Below are 20,170 nucleotides of genomic sequence, written 5' to 3'. Positions count from 1 at the left end.
GGCAGCAGCGAAAAGTGGCCAAGCAGAAGCTGATAGCTAAGTTCCATACCCACAGAGAGGGCCTCAACCGGGACCTTTCATGTCACACTTCAGGTGACCACTATTGCATTGCATTGCGCACACACACACACACAGACTTAATACACTCTACACTCACATACACACACATATACACTCACAATCGCCCCAACCCAGACAGACAGACATACACACACACAGACCCACATGCACACATATACATTTCTGAGGTGAATTTATACTTGCAGAGTTACATTGTACTTTGCTCAAAAATTGCATTAATTCATGTAAAACTCTGTTATCTCACTTTTTAGATTAGAATCAATCTAAATATCAGGTCATAGACAGAGAACACAGGGGGCTAACACCTTCAATATATTGTCTAGCTAACACCAATGTTACAGTTAAGCTGAGAATGCAACTTTTTTAAAAAAGTTTTTTGATTTACATATGAAATAAGTGAAACTATCATGGTATTCGAACAGATAAAAGAGTCAACAAACAATCAAGGTATTTTTCAATGTATAATTTCAGTTACATCACACTGTAAACTTTTGCTACAAATTTTGTGTCTTACAATTGCATCCTCCACAACCACCTGATAAAGGAGCATTGCTCCGAAAGCTAGTGTGCTTCCAATTAAACCTGTTGGACTACACTTTGTAATCTTAGATAACCTTCTTCACTGTTTACTACATCACCAATTTTGGTGTCATCCACAAACTTAGTAAGCATGTCTCCTATATTCTCAACCAAATCATCGATATAAATAGCTAACAAAAGTGGACTCAGTACTGATCCCCACGGAACACTGCTGGTAACAGGCCTCCAGTCCAAAAACAATCGTTCACCATCACGCTGTCTCCTACCCTGGAGCCAATTTCGTAAACTCACCCCGAATTCCCTTTGATCTTACTTTACTAATTAGTCTACCATGTGGAACCTTGTCAAAGGTTTTACCAAAGTCCACATAGATATCTTCCGCTCTACCGTCATCAATCTTTTTGGTTGTTCCTCAAAAAAACTCCAAGTTTGTGAGTCACAATTTCTCTTGCACAAAGCCATGCTGACTATCCCTAATCAGTCCTTGCTTCTCCAAATGTATGTAAATCCTCTCATTTAGGATCACCTCCAACAACCTACCCACTACTACATCAGGGTCATAGGTCTATAGTTTCCAGGTTTCTTCTTAAAGTCTTTCTTTAATAAAGGCACAATATTAGCCACTCTCCAGTCCTCTGGCAGCTCACCCGTGGTTACTGATTTACAAATATTTCTGCTAAGAGCCTTGCAAGATCCTCCCTAACTTCTCACAATGTCCTGGGATACACATGATCAGCTTCTGGAGTCTTATCCATTTTTACGTTTTCTAAGACTTCCAGCACGTACTCATCTGTGATGCAAACAGTTTTCAAAACAACAACATTTATTTCCCTGCATTCTCTAGCCTCCATTTCTTTCTTCATTGTAAAAACAGATGTGAAATATTCATTTAATATCTCTCCCCACTCCTGAGGTCAACTCAAAGACAACCTCATTGATCTTTAAGGGACCCTACTCTCTCTCTCTAGTTGTTCCCTTGCTCTTAATGTACTTGCAGAATCTCTTTGGATTATCTTTAACCTTATTTACCAAGGCTATTGCATATTCCCTCTTTGTTTCATGAGTTCCCTGTTATGAATGCCGTCACAATTTTTCTACTCTTCAAAAGATCCATTTGATCCCATTGTCTCTATCTAACATATAATCCTTTTTTTATTCTTGACTAGAACCTCAATAATTTTTATTTATCCATTGTTCCCTAATCTTACCAGCCTTATCTTCAACTCTAACAAGAACATAATTCCTCCAAATGCTCGATATCATATTCTGAAAACCTCCCACTTGTCAGTCATCCCTTTACCTGTGAACAATCTACTCAACAGATACCTAAATTACACCTCCTCCCCCCCTGCCCCCTGTAAAAACGCCATCCCATATTCCCAATTCCTTCGCCTTCGCCGCATCTGCTCCCTGGAGGACCAATTCCAATACCGAACAACTCAGATGGTCTCCTTCTTCAAAGAAGGCAATTTCCCCTCAGATGTGGTTGACTATGCTCTCCAACGCATCTCCTCCAGCCTTGAACCCCGCCCCTCCAATCGCCACCAGGACAGACCACCCCACCAACCACCAGATACATCGTATCATCCTTCGTCATTTCCGCCACCTCCAAGGATATATTTCCATCCCCTCCTCTATCAGCGTTCCGGAAAGACCACCCCCTCCGCGACTCTCTCGTCAGATCCACACCTCCCACCAACCCAACCTCCACTCCCGGTACCTTCCCCTGCAACCACAAGAAATGCAAAACTTGCGCCCATACCTCCCCCCTCACTTCCCTCCAAGGCCTCAAGGGATCCTTCCATATCTGTCAGAAATTCACCTGCACCTCCACACACATCATTTACTGCATCCGCTGCACCCGATGTGGCCTCCTCTACATTGGGGAGACAGGCCGCCTACTTGCGGATCGTTTCAGAGAACACCTCTGGGACACCCGCACCAACCAACCCAACCACCCCGTGGCTGAACACTTCAACTCCATCTCCCACTCCGCCAAGGACATGCAGGTCCTTGGCCTCCTCCATCGCCAGACCATGGCAACACGACGCCTGGAGGAAGAGCGCCTCATCTTCCTCCTAGGAACCCTCCAACCACAAGTGATGAATGCAGATTTCTCCAGCTTCCTCATTTCCCCTCCCCCCACCTTTTCTCAGTCCCAACCCTCGGACTCAGCACCGCCTTCTTGACCTGTAATCTTCTTCCCGACCTCTCCGCCCCCACCCCCTCTCCAGCCTATCACCCTCACCTTAACCTCCTTCCACCTATCGCATTCCCAACGCCCCTCCCCCAAGTCCCTCCTCCCTACCTTTTATCTTAGCCTGTTTGCCACACCCTCCTCATTCCTGAAGAAGGGCTTATGCCCGAAACGTCGATTCTCCTGCTCCTTTGGCGCTGCCTGACCTGCTGCACTTTTCCAGCAACACATTTTTAAGTAACAATCTACTCCAATCAACTTTTGATTGTCCTTGTCTCATTTCATGAAAATTTGCCTTATTTCAATTAAGAACTTTAATTTTAATGGAAGGCTTATCCTTTTCCATTCCTATTTTAAAATTAATAGAGTTATGATCTTTAGTCTCAAAATGTCCCCATACTAACACTTGCCCTGCCTTACTTCCCAAGAGAACGTCAAGTTTTGCTCTTTCTTTGATAGGAATCTTCATATATTGATAAAGAAAATTTTCTCGAACACATTTAACAAATTCACAATCCAAACATTTACCATTATGGGAGGAGCAAGTGAGGACTGCAGATGCTGGAGATCAGAGTCAAGAAGTACGGTGCTGGAAAAGCACAGCCAGTCAGGAAGCATCCGAGAAGCAGGAGACCCGACATTCCAAGCATAAACCCTTCATCGGTAAACATCGACTGTTCTGCTCCTCGGATGCTGCCTGTCTGTTTTTCCAGCACTACACTTGTTAACACTATGGCAGTCCCAGTTAATGTTTGGAAAAATGAAATCCCCAACTATTACAACCCCAATTATCTTTACACTTATCTGAGATCTCTCTACATATTTGCTCCTCAATTTCCCTCTGACTACTTGGGGGCCTATAGTACAATCCCATTAAGGTTATTATCCCTTTCTTATTTCTAATGCGAACCCACATGTTTTCATGGACGATCCCTCAGAAATAATCATTCTAATTACAGCAGTAATATTTTCCTTGATCGAAGTCTACTCCTCCTCCTCTCTTTCTTCCTTTTGTATCCTTCCTCCACCACCTAAATCCCAGACCATTGAGATGCCATTCCTGTCCTTACTTCAGCCAAGTTTCTGTAATAGGTATAACATCCCAGTCCCACAATCCCATACGTGCCCTAAATTCAATAGCTTTACCTGTAAGACCCCTTGCAATTAAATAAATGCAGTTTAGTTGTTCAGAATTATCTCATTCTCTAACTTGCTTTTGTCTCTCTTTTCTGATTAACTTGCTCTTTTCCGATTCAGAACCACCCTCATCTGTCTTCCTATTTTCGCTGTTTCTTAGGAATCCACCACCCTGCCCTAATAACTTACAGGCTCCCGAAACAGAAATAGTAAATCACCTCAAAACGATATTGGTCCCTTTCTAGTTCAGGTGAAACCCATCCCTTTTGAACAGGTCTTTTTGTTTGGGAGTAAACCAGAGATTAATACATATTGAGGCTCTGTTTTTTCACCTTCTACATAAGCCCTTATATTCACTCTGCAAAGCCTTAACCCTTTACCTATGTCATTCCTATCAATATGTACAATAATTTCCAGCTTCTCACTCTCCCCTTTGAGAATATGCTTCAAATGTTTTGAGACATCCTTAACCCTGGCACCAGGAAAGCAGCATACTATCCTAAATTCATGCTCACTGCCACAGAATGTCCTGTCTGTGCCCCTGAGAGGACAGACCCCATCACAATTATTCTTTTAAATCTTGACAAACCTCTTTTGACTTAAAATTCATTCTTAGTGCCCAAAATCTGACTGCCACTTCAACCTCCTCTGAGAGACTGTCCCCTTCTACAGTCCCCAAAAAGGAATATCTGTTTGAGAGAGGGATAGCCACAGGAGAGTTGATAAAGTGTGGAGCAGATCCATCAGTATCAGAGGAGCAGGAGAGTCGATATTTCAGGTCAGGACCCTTCATCAGGCCGCCCCTGCGACCACCACCAAGCATGTCACTTCCCCTGACAGCAGTCACTTGGACGCTGATGTCATGAACTGATCACATGACCATTCCCACACACGTACCCACTCCACAGACAGAAAATCTCCATCCCCACTCCCAATTCCAGTTCAACACTAGGCCCCAGCTCTGTCAGGTATTTACCACACTCCCAGACCTCCCTCTCACTTAGGATGAATGGTCAGTCTTCAGCAAAGGACTCACCTACATTCCACCATGTCCACATGTCAACGAATTTTGCACACGTCAAGATGTCAAATTCCTTTTCTGCTGCAGCGTCCATGCCTATTTCTTTGAATGTGACTTCCACCCATCCTCCAAAGATTCCTTCTTCTGCCTCCAACAAACTATCGCCTAGCCACAGGAGACTTCTGAACTACCTTTATTCCTTTCCTATCAATCACCCATCTATCTGAGTGATCCGGCTGTATAATAATTTCTCTAAATCTACGCATCATCACACTCTATGTCTCTTGATGTCTTCAGTGACAGCAAGCCTGAAAAGAACCTCTCAATAGCATCATGTATATAAAAACAAATTACCCTGCTTTAGTCACAGATTTTAATCTTAATCCTGTAGAAGATAAAAAAAATTAAACACCTAAACCTTTAAACATAAATCAAACATTTGGCTGAAATAATCGAAAAAAACATCTCCTCCTCAAATCCTCCAACTATCAGTTTTCAATCTTCAAATTTAAAAAAATTCTCCAAGGCCATCCACATGTCATCCTTTCCCCACGGTCTGTATGTAAAACAATCTCTCCTTCTTCGCTTATATTCTTCTTATGCAAATTTTTTTTGAATTATAAAGTTTCAAACATTAAAAAAAAATCCTTCTCCAAATCAAAACTTGACAAGTGCTTGGAGGCCTCTCCACACAAACACCGTTGGAAAAACAATCTCTCCTTCTTTGCTATAGAAAACAATCTCTCGTGCTTTGCATAAATTTTGTATTTTTTTTTGCGGGTATTTGCTGAAGTGTAAAAGCTTGAAACAGAAAAAAAATTCCCTCTGCAAATCGACACGCGACAAACACGTGGAGGCCTCTCCCACACAAACCCCCTGTGAAATAAATCTCTCCTTTACATTTTTACTGCGCTTTTCTTTGGACTAAAGAAGTTCCAAACAATGATTCAAATTGTAAGATCTATTCCCTTTATAATACATTTTCAAATACCCTCCTACCTTTGATATTGCAACTTTCCTCCACACCGTGTCACTAAACATGAGATTTCAGAAAGAGGAGGTTTGAAATTCAGCAAAGCCATGGGTAGATAAAGGAATTACATCTATTTGGTTAACTTATTGCAAATGAAGTACTGGTATACAACTGCTTGAAAACATGTATTCACTGTTGAAAATAATCTAATGTGTCCTGAGGTTGTGAAATGCAGGCATATCATTTGCTTTCCCTCTTTCATGTTTTATTAATTTCTAATAAAGTTACCCTGTGCTTCACACAGCAAATTCCAAAAGCCATCCAAAGTCTCAACTTGGAAACTGAATTGTGCTGAGATTCAGTCCTGGGATTTGCTTGCTATCTCACTTCAAAGTCTGGTCAATCTCACTTCGACCCAAAATGTAGGGTATGAAACTAACGTTGATCCAGTTATGTTAAAAACAATGCTATTGGCTCATAATTCATTCCTTCAAACGCAAAATGCCAAACTTTTTTATTGTAAAATTGGCAAAAAGATCAACAAAACAACAGCAGAAGTGTAACAACTGCTGCACATACTCTGTCAACCACATTCCATCAAACAGAAATACACTTGTAATCTTAATTTGGAACACAGTGCTGAACTTCTCAAGGACACAGACAGTCAGTCATGATCATGATCAAACAAAAGCAGAGATGGCACATGTTTAAGGCAAAGTTTGCAGGGAGCAGAAATTAAGTGCAAACAGGATTCTGACTTGATGGAGCCACCCATAACAGACTGACTATGACATGAGCAACAACAGTTGAATAGATCTCTTGTTCATGTTACAAGAATAATGCAGCTGGGCTGAAAGCAGTCGTAGAATACACCAACCATTCACCAATTCAGCAAATGCCATTGAGCAATATACAACAGCACTGATTCAGCCCATAAACCGACAGGATGAAAATATTGCAGTGGTGGGAATGCTCTGACTGGTGGTTACAGATTGACGTCTGCATTCCACAACAATGATTGTTTGCTGAAGTTGCCAGTTTACAGAAAACTGTGGACTGGGTTTTCATGGGGTGATGGTGTCCCTACTCTGCCCTACATGCACAGGCGAACGAGTCAGACACGACTAGCAGGCTTCCCCCAGACACTTAGTTTAAAAATTGGTCTCATGATGAAATTCTGCACACCAACCACCCCCCATCCACCCAGGTAATCTTTGTTCTGTGGTCACAGGGAGCAGAGGCGACTACTGTGTCTATATTCAGTCCCGAGTGCTGAAGCGATGTGGCACAGGGAGAGAGATAACTCAACAGAGTCCAGTATCCCGTCACCATGTCACCCTTTATTTACATGAGGAGAGTCTTTGACACAGAGCCAGCTCCTTCAGAGCTGATACTCCTGTTCCTATCTGTCAGCCTGGGCTCCCTGATTGGACCAGATTAACAGCCCCAGTCAGCGAACTCATACTGTATAAGATCCACCTGGCTGACCTCATGATAATCACTACATCCCTCCCCCTCTGAGTCCGAGGGCACAGCCGGTTTTCTTTTTGTAGTTCCTCCTGGAGGCATCTAGCACCTGGTCAGGTTCCTCCAGCACTGCCTCAGGCACAGGTCACACACTACGTAACACACAGTAGCTCACCTCTTGCCTCCAGAGTCTCTCAAAAGAAATTCATTCTCATCTTCAGGTGGCAAAGGTGCCGAGGCGGTGACAATCTCAGTGTCCATCTCAGATTCCCAGGTATCTTCAACACTGGATCCAGAACATTCAGAAAGGTGGTCGAGGAACCGGACAGGTTTTGCACCTGCACCGTTTGTGAGATTGCAGTTTTTATGTGGTCCATGTGCTTGTTCAGGATTGTCACACCTATCTGCCATTTGTACATCATTGGACCTGACCTCGTATCGATCATGCCCCTTACCCAGGTAGGGCCAGTCCCATGGTTCTGACACCAAACTTAATGCCCAAAGTAATCTCTCTTGCTCTCACTTTGTGGAGTCATATGTCCAGCATTGGTTATTCCTGATGCCATTTCACCCTCAGCCTCCTGGTCCAGGAAGATCAGATTTAACCTGGTGTAGAGTCTTCTCTCCATTAGCAACTCTGCTGGAGCTATCACTGTAGTTACATGAGGGGCAGTCCAATAATCAAATAGGAACCGGGACAGTTTGGTGTCTAGTGAAGCTGCAGGCTGTTTCATAAAGCTGCCTTCAAAGTTTGGACTGCTCTTCTGCCAGACCATTGGATGATGAATGGTTTGGAGCTGTCCTTTTTATTGAGCACCATTCAACGTCAGGAAATACTCAAACTCCCTGCTGGTAAACAATGGTTCGTGATTTGTGACCAGCACCTCCAGGAGTCAATGTAATACAAAAGATGTGCACAGTTTGTCTATCGTCGTCCCAACGTATGACAGATGAACTCTTTGCATGTCTAGCCACTTTGGATGGGCATCCACAATGACTAAGAACATTACAGCCCATGAAAGGACCTGCATAGTTGACATGTAACCAAGACTAGAGTTTACCCAGCCATTTCCACAAATGTTGGGGAGCTGCTGTTGGTAAGTTTTGTCCTTATTGGCACTCTGGGCACTGCCTCATCAACTCCGCTAAGGCTGCATCCAATCCTGGCCACAAGAGATAATTTTTTGCCAACACCTTTATTTTGGAATCCCCTGAATGACCCTGATAGAGTTCAGCCAGTACTTAAGTGACCTTTCCTTGGGACAATCACTCTTGCTCCCCAAAATAATGTGCCATCCTCGACAATGATCTGGTCTCTTCAGGTCCAAAACGATTTCAATTCTAATTGTGATGGCTCTTTGGTTTCCCCCATCACCACTAGCTGCTTCAGTTTTGCCAGGACCAGATCTTTCCGTGTCCAAAGTCTGATGTTGTCAGCTGTGACTGGAAGGGTGTCTAGAAAATGTGAAACCCTTACAGACTCGTCCAGTGGCTGTACCTCTGGTGATGTATCTGCTAGTGGGAAGCAGCTCAATGCATCCACATTCACTACTTGGCCTCCTGGACAATGTTCCAACTCATAATCGTATGCACGTCGTATTAGAGCCCACCCACTGAATTCAGCCTGAAGCTATGGGAGGCACTGCCTTGTTATCTTTAAATAGACCCAGCAGAGGCTTGTGGTCTGTTATTATTACAAACATACATCCTTAAAAGGTATTGATGGAACTTCTAACTCCAAATATGACTGTCAAACCTTCCTACTCCATCTAGGCTCATCCAGACTCTGCAACAGCCAAAGTCCTGGATGCATAGGCTGTTCGGTGTTCCTCTCCATTGGACCACTTATGAGCTAATACTACCCTGATAGAAGTATTGCATGTCAAGACCAGGTCTCATTTGGGATCATAGTGTACCAACACTTGAGAGGATGATAACTGTTTCTTCACTTCCCAGAAAGCTATGGCTTGGCTACCCAACCATTTCCCAAGGCTGACCGTAATTTTTTTTAAAAGATTGATGCTGAGGTATCAGATTGGAGGCTAGGATATCTATGAGCTTTCCCTAATAATTCAACAGCCTCAGGAAAGATGTAAGCTCCAGTGCAGATGTGGGAGCCGGGGCACCTTTGGTCACCCTCACTTTATCTTCCAACAGGTGTAGCCTGGTCTTGATGACTCTGTAGCCCAAGTAAGTCATTTGAGGTGCCTGGAACACACACATTTGCCTTCTAAAGCATTTGTTGACAAAAGAGAAACACCTAAGGGCTATGTCCAAGTTCTCTAAGTGCTCCTTATGGGTCTTCCCCGTAATTAACACATCATCAACATAACGGCAACCTGGGGCAAACTTTGCAAAATATTCTCCATTGTCCGCTGAAAAACCGCACAGGCTGATGTTACCCCAAATGGCAGTCTCGTATATTGGTACAAATCTTTATGGATATTAACTGCAGCTTAATTCTGGGAATCTTCATCTATCAGTATTTGCAAGTACGCATGGCTCATGAAGGACGACCTCCTACCAGCTTTGTCTATTAGTCCTCTGTGCGAGGGATTGGATATTTATCCAGATGCAAAAAGTGTTTTATCCTTTTGTTTAGAATCCCCGCAAAGGCCAACCAACCTGTCGGGCTTCACAATCAGTACGACCGGTGCTGGACTGGTTTGATGATTCCTTCACTTTCCAGCCTTCAGATTTCTGCTTTTACTTTTGCCCGAAAGGCAAATGGCCCTGGGTGGGCCTTGCATATTCAAGGAATTGTTTCCTGCTCAACATACAACACTTCGTGCACCCACAAGGAGCTCAAACAGTTCATTCACAATATCAGTACCTTCCATCCCAACCTTAAATTCACCTGGTCCATCTCTGACACTTCCCTCCCCTTCCCGGAGCCCTCTATCTCCAGTGACCGAGTCCAAACAGACCTCAATGACAAACACACTGACCCCCTCAACTACCTGGAGTACACCTCCAACCAACCCTTTCCTGTAAAAACGTGATCTCCTACTCCCAATTCCTCCGCCTCTGCTGTATCTGCTCTCCGGATGAGCGATTCCATTCCCGGACTTCCCAGATAGCTGCCCTCAAACATGTCTCCTCCATTTTCCACACCTCCACCCTCACACCCCACCCCACCCCCCCAACCCCAACAAGAATAGAATCCCCTGGTCCTCACATTCCACCCCACCAATCTCAAGATCCAATGCATCATCCTCAGTCACTTTTGCCACCTACAACTGTCCGTAGGGACAGTTCCCTCTGCGACTCCCCTGTTAGATCTACACTTCCCATCAACACCCCTCCACACTCAGTATCTTCCCCTGCTGCCATAAGAAGTGCAAAGCCTGTGCCCACACATCCCCGCTCACCTCTGTCCAAGGTCCCAAAGGGTCATTCCAATTCCGGCAGAGATTTGCTCATACATCCTCCAATCTCATTTATTGCAGCCAGTGGTCTCAATGAGGTCTCCTCTACATTCAAGAGACCAAGCACAAACTCGCGGAATGGTTCAAGGAACATCTCAAGTCTTGCACACCAACCAACTCCACCTTCCTGTGGCCATCTACTTCAACTCTCCCTCTCACTTCCCTGAGGACATTTCTATCCTGGGCCTTCTCCATCATCTAAATAAGGCCACCTGCAAACTGGATAAGGAATACCTCATCATTCACCGCGGGAGCCTACAACTGCATGGCATGAACATTGAGTTCACCAGTTTCCATATTTCCCCTCCCCACACCTCCCACCCCATCCCAGATCCAACCCACCGACTCAGATCAGTCTTCTTGCCCACAGCTACCTATCTATTTTCCTTCCCACCTATCCGCTCAACACTTCCAACTGACCTGTCCCCCTTACCTCCTTCCTTCGCCCACCTATCGTCATCCCATCTATCTTTCTCCATCCCTATCCCCCTATTTATCTCTCAGTCTCCATCCCCTCCCCAGTTCTGGAGAAAGGTACTGCCCAAAACATCAATTCTCTTGCTTCTCGGACGCATCCTGACCGGCTATGCTTTTTTCCAGCACCAACCTTTATCAGCATGTCAGGTGGCCTTGGCTCCTTTGATAGCCCCGAGACATTCCTGAAAAATTTCCAGGTATTTAATTAGGATTTCACTCAGGCAGCCACTTTCTAATCAAAAAATGTTGAGCCAATCTAGATGGATCTTTCTCAACCAATTGCGCACCAAACTTGGGCCCGTTTGGTAACTGAACCAGCTGCTTCTCATAAGAGACTGAAACTTAAGTTAATTCCTAAATCTGTAAAGGTTCCCCAGTGTTGCTGAAGTCTTGCACAAATCTAACAGCTGGAGTCCAGAGCAAATTTTGTTAAAGACTCTAAAATGGCCGTGCTAGTATTGACTTCCATGAGAACCAGGTGATCATTTCACCAGATGTTGTTTTGGTTAGTTTTGTTTGACTGCCAAGCCAGTTAACAGTCCCAAACCAGACCTAGGTGGACTTTCCAGGATGTGCACTCTGAATACCAGCCTATGGGTTCTCTGACTCGATTCAGATCTAGTGGGACTCTTTTGCTGTCTTCAGTCCGCTTACCAGCAGCAACAACAATAGCTTGCTGGCCTGGATCCTGAAGAAACCTTAAAACAAGGCTTGGCCTGGTTTTGGGGCTTTGTTGTAGGCTGACCTAGAGTCCCTTTGCTCAGGATTTGTCCTGAGTGAGGCTAAGCAATTGCTTGCACTCTAGTGGTGCACCCCAAGCTCAGTCAGACTGGTGATAGTCTCCACTTCCATCAGAATACCCTGAAACTCATATGCTCTACTTGCAGCATTTCCCAATGATAAAGCCAGTTGTAGTGCCTGTTTGAAGTCTAGTTGGGCATCCACTAGTCGGCGCTTTTGCATGGTTACATCATTATCCCACATACCAAATGGTCTCTCAGCATCTCATTAAGCATTAAACCAAAGTCATAAGCCTCTGCCAGTTGTCTTAACCTATTCAAAAATCCTGACATGGATTCCACTGGTTCTCAAACTGCTGAGTAAAACCAATAACATTTCAGAATTAGAGAAGGCTTGGGGTCATAATATTCATTGACTAAATCTGTCAACTCTTGAAAGGTTTTAGTTTTCAGTGCCTCAGGGTAAGTTAGGCTCATAGCAAGTGAAAAAGCTGCGGCTCCACAAGCTGTCAGCAGAATTCTCGTTGCTTTTCATCTGCCCCAATGTCATTTGCCTGGAAACATTAACACATTCTTTCCAAATACTGAGCCCAGTTGTTGACAGCAGGATCGAATGAGTCAAGCTTCCCAAATAATGACATGATGCCAGAAATGCTTACCCCAACTCAGTGAAGACTGTTGCAAATGAATTTCCTCAGGAGTGTGCTTTTCTCTGATCACCACTGAGATAACTCCACAGAGGCTGGTACCCCATCCCTAAGACAGCCTTTATTTATACATGGAGAGTCCTTGACACTGATCAAGCTCCCTTAGAGCCAGCTCTCAGAGTGAACAGAACCGCTGACATACCTGTTCCGCTCTGTCAGCATGGACTCCCTGACCGGACCAAAGTAACAGCCTCAATGAGGGGACTCATATTCTATGAGATCCATCTGGCTGATCTCATTACAATCACTACAGTGGAAGGTCATATTGCTGGAGTCAGGCAGGATGGCCCGTCTGAGATCAAAAATGGAGAGAAGAACACAAGTGAGTGGAGCATGAAGCTATAAGGTGGGTGGTGGGGGAACATCCAATGGACACAGAGAGCCAGTTGGCAGAAAAGTCCTTACCTTGCCCATCGCTAGCTGACACAATGAAAGGTGCCAAACTGGACAACATATATCCAATGTTCGGACAGGTGGTTGTATCTGAAGCAGTAGTGTGTTCAGGCCCTTACATGGTCACCAAGTGGTCAAATTTGGTTGAGTGTACAGGGAGACACAATCAAGAGCATCCATGGTCTTTTATGGGCTCCACAGTCCTGGAGGGATCTTAATCCAGCTCTATTTTCAATTCCAAATGCCAGATACTTCCACTAGTAGGTGGTAAATCTGAGGATTTGCCTTCCATCATTCTGTGCTGAAGCGTTGATCCAGAGAATAGGTTTCACCTAAAGCTCTAAGTCACAACAGTGTCGTATTTCACCAGTTTCTGTTGTTTTACAATATCATCTTAATAACTGGAGTAACCATGATAGTGGATTCAGGACATGCAAGTTTTCAAGCCATTGTGAAAGGGGAGAGGTTCAATTTGTTGACAAGTCAATTTGCATTGACATAGTGTGCGATGATGCTGTCACTTTAAGAAGGTTATTTTGTCTTTGGTTTTTTTTGAAGAGAGGTTATAAACGCAGAGTTGGCAAAGAGTCCAGTTTAACAATGGGAGGGGAGGGACCAGTTTTCTTTCACATTTGTTTTAGCTGGAGCAGGCCCGAGATGGGAGAGTCCAGGAAATGCAAGCTTCAGTGTAGAATTCCACTGAGTTTTTTCTGAAATCTCTCCTTGGAGGTTGTTCCCTCCTGCCTGTAAGAATCTGTGTTTGAATTTTCCTTTTTGCCAAGGGGCATGTTTATGGGATGTTAACGGATTGCCACAGTTGATTAGTTCAGTTGCTTTATAGCGGGTCAGTTACATTTTCCAACAGTTAAGTTGTTCTAAATTTCATTTTCATTTGCTCAGTTTCAACTATAGTTTTTAAGTAAATTTTGTTTTACTTCAAGCTGAGTGGTTAGACCAGTTGTGTCACACCTGGAACACCCAAGTTCACTTGCCTTTCAGAGAAGAAAACGTTAGGGTCTAGGCTACCTTCTGAAAATAGTTCGAGGGAGTCTAAAGTTAAAAATCACACAACACCAGGTTCTAGTCCAACAGGTTTAATTGGAAACGCCGCTCCTTCATCAGGTGGTTGTGGAGGATATAACAAGTGTCGTTCTTGATCTCAAAACTTTTCAAAGCGCCTCACCAGCAATGTAATGGAGAGCTCTTGTCCTGACAGAAAGGGGAAGCGAGCTTGAAATAGGCAGGTGTTGGTTCAGACACAAGATAATCAAAAGCTTTGTGATTGAGCTGTTTAATTTTGTGGTATGTTTTAGGAATGACAGTTGAGGCATGTAATAAGGAGCTGAAAATGACTAATGAAAAGTTGGATGGACACTGCCAGACTAATTCAGAACCAATCATAGTGGACTCAAAGTATTCGTCACTATCATCAGTACTGGCCTGACGGACGTGAATTTAACAGCATTCCAATGAAGCATCAAAATTGCGAGAGTCAATGCAGAAGGACAACTGCTACTTGACACCATGCATACGTGTGTTTCACTGAGATGATTTGGTACTGCAATACAATTAAGGAGGTTTCAATAACCTTTTGGCACTCATCACAAACTGCACAATAAATTGGGAATACACATGGAGGAGGCTACCCCCCCCATCCTTATTTGTGAACTGCCTTTTACAATCAACGTGGAAACTGGTAACACTTAAAAAATAACTTTAAACATTCTAGTTCACAGCTAAAAGAATGAGATGGCAAGATTTCACTTTTTTTTTGTAACAAACGACTAAAAATGCATATTGACTCAATGTACTGTTTTTTGCAGGCAACTTAAACTTCAGACCACAGAGAGGAGCACGCCCCATTTTTATTTTATAAAACACTAAACTCTCGAGAGGATTACATTATTTATAGATAACACTCCACAATTACTTCCACATTCCAATGGGCTTACATTTCCCTATATCATAAAGTAGTAGCTGTGAATAACAACATCCAGGTGATTCCTGTCGTTTTCACAGGGTTTCCTCAGCCCATTACCAGCAGTAAAGCCAGTCTCGATGATTTAACCCCTTCCGTCTTTGTCTGGGTGAATTTCCTGAAATTCCTCAAATGGACGCAAGAGGAGTAACTTTAATAAGAGACAGCTTTCCTCTTACACTTGACGGTAGGATTTTAAAAAAATAACAAGTAGCCTCTTTTCTCTGTTAATGAGACAATCACACAACACCAATGTGAAATATCTACTGGATTGTAGGGAAGTCTGTAACCTGATTTCAAACATGGCTTTTTCTTCTGTCTTCCCCATTGCAATGTAAACCAAATTAGCCTTGTATCTAGATAGCAGTGCAGAGTATTTAATGTTAAGCCCAACTCTGTTCCATTTTGTAAATAAGTAAATACAACTGTTTTATATCCAATACTTTCAATACTTTTCTTGGACTTTGGGAGATTCAAAATCTATGCATTGTGAAAGTTGCAATTGACAACTATTGATACTGTACCCCATCAATCCCTGTGACACAATCAGAGCTTCTCTTTAATCTTTAACTGCTGCAGGTCTATTGTCAAACAGACTTCAGAACAACTCACATGACCTCCGCTTCAAATTAAAGACGCAGAGTGGAATCTTATAGTAGTCTGTAAGACAAACGTTATGCTGAGATTTGTGACTGAATACTAGAAGTCTTCTGAGACCAGTTTCAAACATTGGAACCAACTTATTATACATCTTCCGCATCAGCCCCGTGGCATGGCAAGTTTCATAAACAGGTTGTCAGCGAGAGGAGATTCTAGCTTGTTAAACACCTTATAGAGTCATAGAGACACACAGCATGGAAACAGACCCTTCAGTCCAACCCGTCCATGCCGACCAGATATCCCAACCCAATCTAGTCCCACCTGCCAGCAGCCGGCCCATATCCCTCCAAACCCTTCCTATTCATATACCCATCCAAATGCCTCTGAAATGTTGCAGTTGTACTAGCCTCCACCACTTCCTCTGGCAGTTCATTCCATACACGTACCACCCTCTGCGTGAAAAGTTTGCCCCTTAGGTCTCTCTTACATCCTTCACCTCTCACCCTAAACCTATGCCCTCTAGTTCCGGACTCCCCCACCCTAAGGAAAAGACTTTGTCTATTTATCCTATCCATGCCCCTCAATTTTGTAAACCTTTATAAGGTCACCCCTCAGCCTCCGACGCTCCAGGGAAAACAGTCCCAGCCTGTTCAGCCTCTCCCTATAGCTCAAATCCTCCATCCCTGGCAACATCCTTGTAAATCTTTTCTGAACCCTTTCAATTTTACATCCTTCTGATAGGAAGGAGACCAGAATTACAAGCAATATTCCAACAGTGGTCTAACCAATGTCCCGTACAGGTGCAACATGACCTCCCAACTCCTGTACTCAATACTCTGACCAATAAAGGAAAGCATATCAAATGCCTTCTTCACTGTCCTATCTATCTGCGACTCCACTTTCAAGGAGCTATGAACATGCATTCCAAAGTCTCTCTGTTCAGCAAAACTCCCTAGGACCTTACCATTAAGTGTATAAGTCCTGCTAAGATTTGCTTTCCAAAAATGCAGCACCTCGCATTTATCTGAATTAAATTCGATCTGCCACTTCTCAGCCCATTAGCCCATCTGATCAAGATCCTGCTGTAATCTGAGATAACCTTCTTCGCTGCCCACTACACCTCCAATTTAACTCACATCATTGATATTCAGCTTCCTCAACAAATAAGCAAGATTTCAAGAATTCTTGATATGGAAGTCCTGGCAACTTCAGTTTGTCACTTGCTCCAGATGACCTCCAAGTTGGGTGGCACGGTGGCACAGTGGTTAGCACTGCTGCCTCACAGCGCCAGAGACCCGGGTTCAATTCCCGCCTCAGCCGACTGACTGTGTGGAGTTTGCACATTCTCCCTGTGTCTGCGTGGGTTTCCTCCGGGTGCTCCGGTTTCCTCCCAAAGTCCAAAGATGTGCAGGTCAGGTGGATTGGCCATCCTAAATTGCCCATAGTGTAGGTAAGGGGTAGATGTAGGGGTATGGGTGGTTTGCGCTTCGGCGGGGCGGTGTGGACTTGTTGGGCCGAAGGGCCTGTTTCCACACTGTAAGTAATCTAATCTAATCTAAATAAAAACATGTCATGCCACGCTCCATTGGCACCAGCCAAATTCGGCCCATGCCAATGGACGATGAAATCTGACATGTACCTAGTTAGAGCTATACCCAGCCCAAAGGAAGATGGAGGTCCATCATCTCAATCAGACTTTTTCTTCAGGGTAGTGCCCTCAATCCAAAAATGATGGTGGCAGAGTAATATCCCAGGCCCGGTGCTGGTCCACTCCATCCATTTTTCCTTTTTCTCTTCCTCCAATGCTGTCTTTAAAATGTACCCTGACCTACCTTCTTGAGGCCAAGCATATTGGAGGCAAGATTTGATCCCGGCAGCAGCAGAGGGAGTCGGGTTGTGCTCCCAGTGGCAGGGAAGCGAGTTTTGGCCCGGTGCATGGTGCAGGACTGGCATCTTCAATCAAGAGACAGCCACAACATGGCAGCATCATTGGCAGAGGCAAGATGACGTCAAAGAATGGTGACAGGTTTCTGCAGAGTGCGAAGGGGACTCGAGGCTGGACGACTGCTTTGTGCTGATGTTGATCTCACGTCGGGCTGGATGATCCCGGATCCAGGCCCACAGATAAGGACTGAAGGAGGACTATACTGCTGAATGTCTAACTTTATTTCTTTATTTTTCTAGCTTCTTACTCTATATCTGGTTTATTTTTGTGTTTCAGGAGAGTGGAGACATTGTACAACACTATTCACTGTACTTGTAACAAATGCATCCAACAAATACACAGGACAATAAACAAGTCAATCAATAAACCTTCATCAGCTACTTCAACAATGACCTTCCTTCCATCATAAGATCAGAAGTGGGGACATTTGCTGATGATTGCACAATGTTCCGCACCATTATGACTCAAAACTATTTTCAACCAACCTGTCTGCAAATGTTATGACACACCTTTGGGCAGAGCTGGGGCTTGAATCTGGACCTTCTGGTATAGACTTTGGGGATATTTTCACTCACTACAAGAATCCTCAGCTCCTATTATACACTCATTTTATTGAGCAAATAAAAAACAATTGACAAATTAAGTAATTAGTTGACAGTCTCTTACAGAGACATTCTAACGAAACAAACCTTCAAAGCAAATTCACAAAATTATCTAATTTTTATATCTGCCCAAAATAAGTAATCACTCAATATTAATTTACTCTTCAACTTGACTACGCAATGGACAAATAATTCCCTACTTTCCTTCTAATCAACACTGTCAGAATAGAGCTTTGGCAAACTTTAACTAAACAGAAGTCGTCTTTTCTCTCTCATAAGTTAATTTGTTTTCAGCAATGTTATGATGAAACCCTTGAAGCAATGGTAATTACAGATAAAAAGAGCAAAATTTGTTTTGGGTAATCACCAAAATGGATGACAGCAACTCATCAGTGCTTTTTACTGTCTGCCTAATTCTCTATGTGAAATGTAAATCAGGTTGTCAATTTGCTGTTGCCCATTTTACACATGAATTATACTTCCAAGTTGTCTGCGATCACTTTTCAAACATCTTGCTCACCCTTTCACTCCTATCTACAATTTATTTTTACAAATAACCAGAGTAAAATCAGCAACACACTTAATCCTAAATCAAAAATTAAATTCAAATAGCAAAACAGCCTCAGAAAAAGTGAGTTCAAGGCTGAGATTTTATCTTCAATTAAAACTCTTAATCCTACAGCATATTGTAGCATCTGAATGTACTCCTGCATTAAAATTCTCTGACAGAAATCCATCATTCTCCTTGTAGTCAATATATTCAAGAGTTAGCACTGACAGATGAAGAAATCATTAACTCTATCACAATGCACATGAATTCTGAAACCATAGCTGTCGAAAAGAAATAATTTTGAATGTATAAAATTTGACAGTCTCAGTCGTTCTTAAGATTCTAAATGCTAAAACATAAGCTTGACACTTATTAAAAGTGCATCCATTTACTAAGGTGAGAATCCAGGATGATAGAATGTCACACAAACCAGAAAGGCACCAACCTGGACTGCATATTTAGGTGCTCGTGGAGAGGGAATTGTCAGTCTGAATCCTGAATCAGCCGATGGGATATTGTTTTAATAATGGCCATCAATGTTCAGTTGCTTATCTCTGGAGGAAAAGAAAAAGGGACATAAATTATACTTTAAGCTCTCAAATAAATTTAATCCAACATTCTTGGAATCCAGTAGAAAAGAGCAAAAGCAACCAAAATGAAACAGAGACATAAGTTTTCAGGAAAGGGAATGAACAACCAGACAACTGACCTGTTTTTTGATAATTGCCGGAGACAACCATGAGTACGTATAGTGATCTAGTGCTGACACTGAAGGTGCCCCACACACACAGCTATAGGTGGCCTTGCAGCAGCTGACCCTGCTCCACTGTAGCACTCTGCTGACCTGGAACTTGTCCATGATTATTGCCAGGTCGGCATAATGCAAAGAAGTCTAAAGAAATCTTGGTGTGTGACTCAAACACGCTATGTCAGCTACAGTGTACTTTGTATGTTTTGTTTTCTTCAGTGTTACTGCAAATACACATATTGGATGAGGGCACCTCAGACAGGTTTCCAGCAACATGATTGGTCAAGCACGTACACATCGACGTGACGCTACTGGCAATGTTATCCTCATTTCTTTTGGGAACAAAATCCAGTACATACACGTTTGACATACCAAAGAAAATAAGTGTTGGCAACTCATTACACAGCATCTACGTAATTTGAGAGCTGTAAGGAATCCAAGATAAAATGTATTATACTGTAGCATGTCGATGTAACCAATTTGATTGCAAGATGCTCCTGTATCTAGAGTTTGCTAGAAAATAACTGAGGGATACAGCTAATCCAAACAGAACCAGGCACAAAAAAAATTAACACTATAATTGGGT

At 43.2% G+C, this 20,170-nt stretch overlaps 1 protein-coding gene across 4 annotated transcripts in view; it reads right to left on the bottom strand.

The window, feature by feature from the left end:
- LOC140467146 (neuron navigator 1-like) overlaps window positions 1–20,170 on the bottom strand; it is a 641,282-nt gene that overhangs the window by 476,827 nt on the left and 144,285 nt on the right. For all 4 annotated transcript variants that reach the window (XM_072563228.1, XM_072563227.1, XM_072563230.1 and 1 more), the window contains one exon: window positions 19,282–19,390. In XM_072563228.1, coding sequence (XP_072419329.1) covers window positions 19,282–19,292 — 11 coding nt within the window. In that variant the 5' untranslated portion in view covers window positions 19,293–19,390. The remainder of the gene's footprint in view (window positions 1–19,281; window positions 19,391–20,170) is intronic.

Source organism: Chiloscyllium punctatum, chromosome 45, assembly GCF_047496795.1.
Source record: "Chiloscyllium punctatum isolate Juve2018m chromosome 45, sChiPun1.3, whole genome shotgun sequence".
In the NCBI taxonomy this organism is placed as follows: domain Eukaryota; kingdom Metazoa; phylum Chordata; class Chondrichthyes; order Orectolobiformes; family Hemiscylliidae; genus Chiloscyllium; species Chiloscyllium punctatum.
Note: the sequence above shows the minus strand (reverse complement) of the source record. Positions and strands in the feature narration are given on the sequence as shown.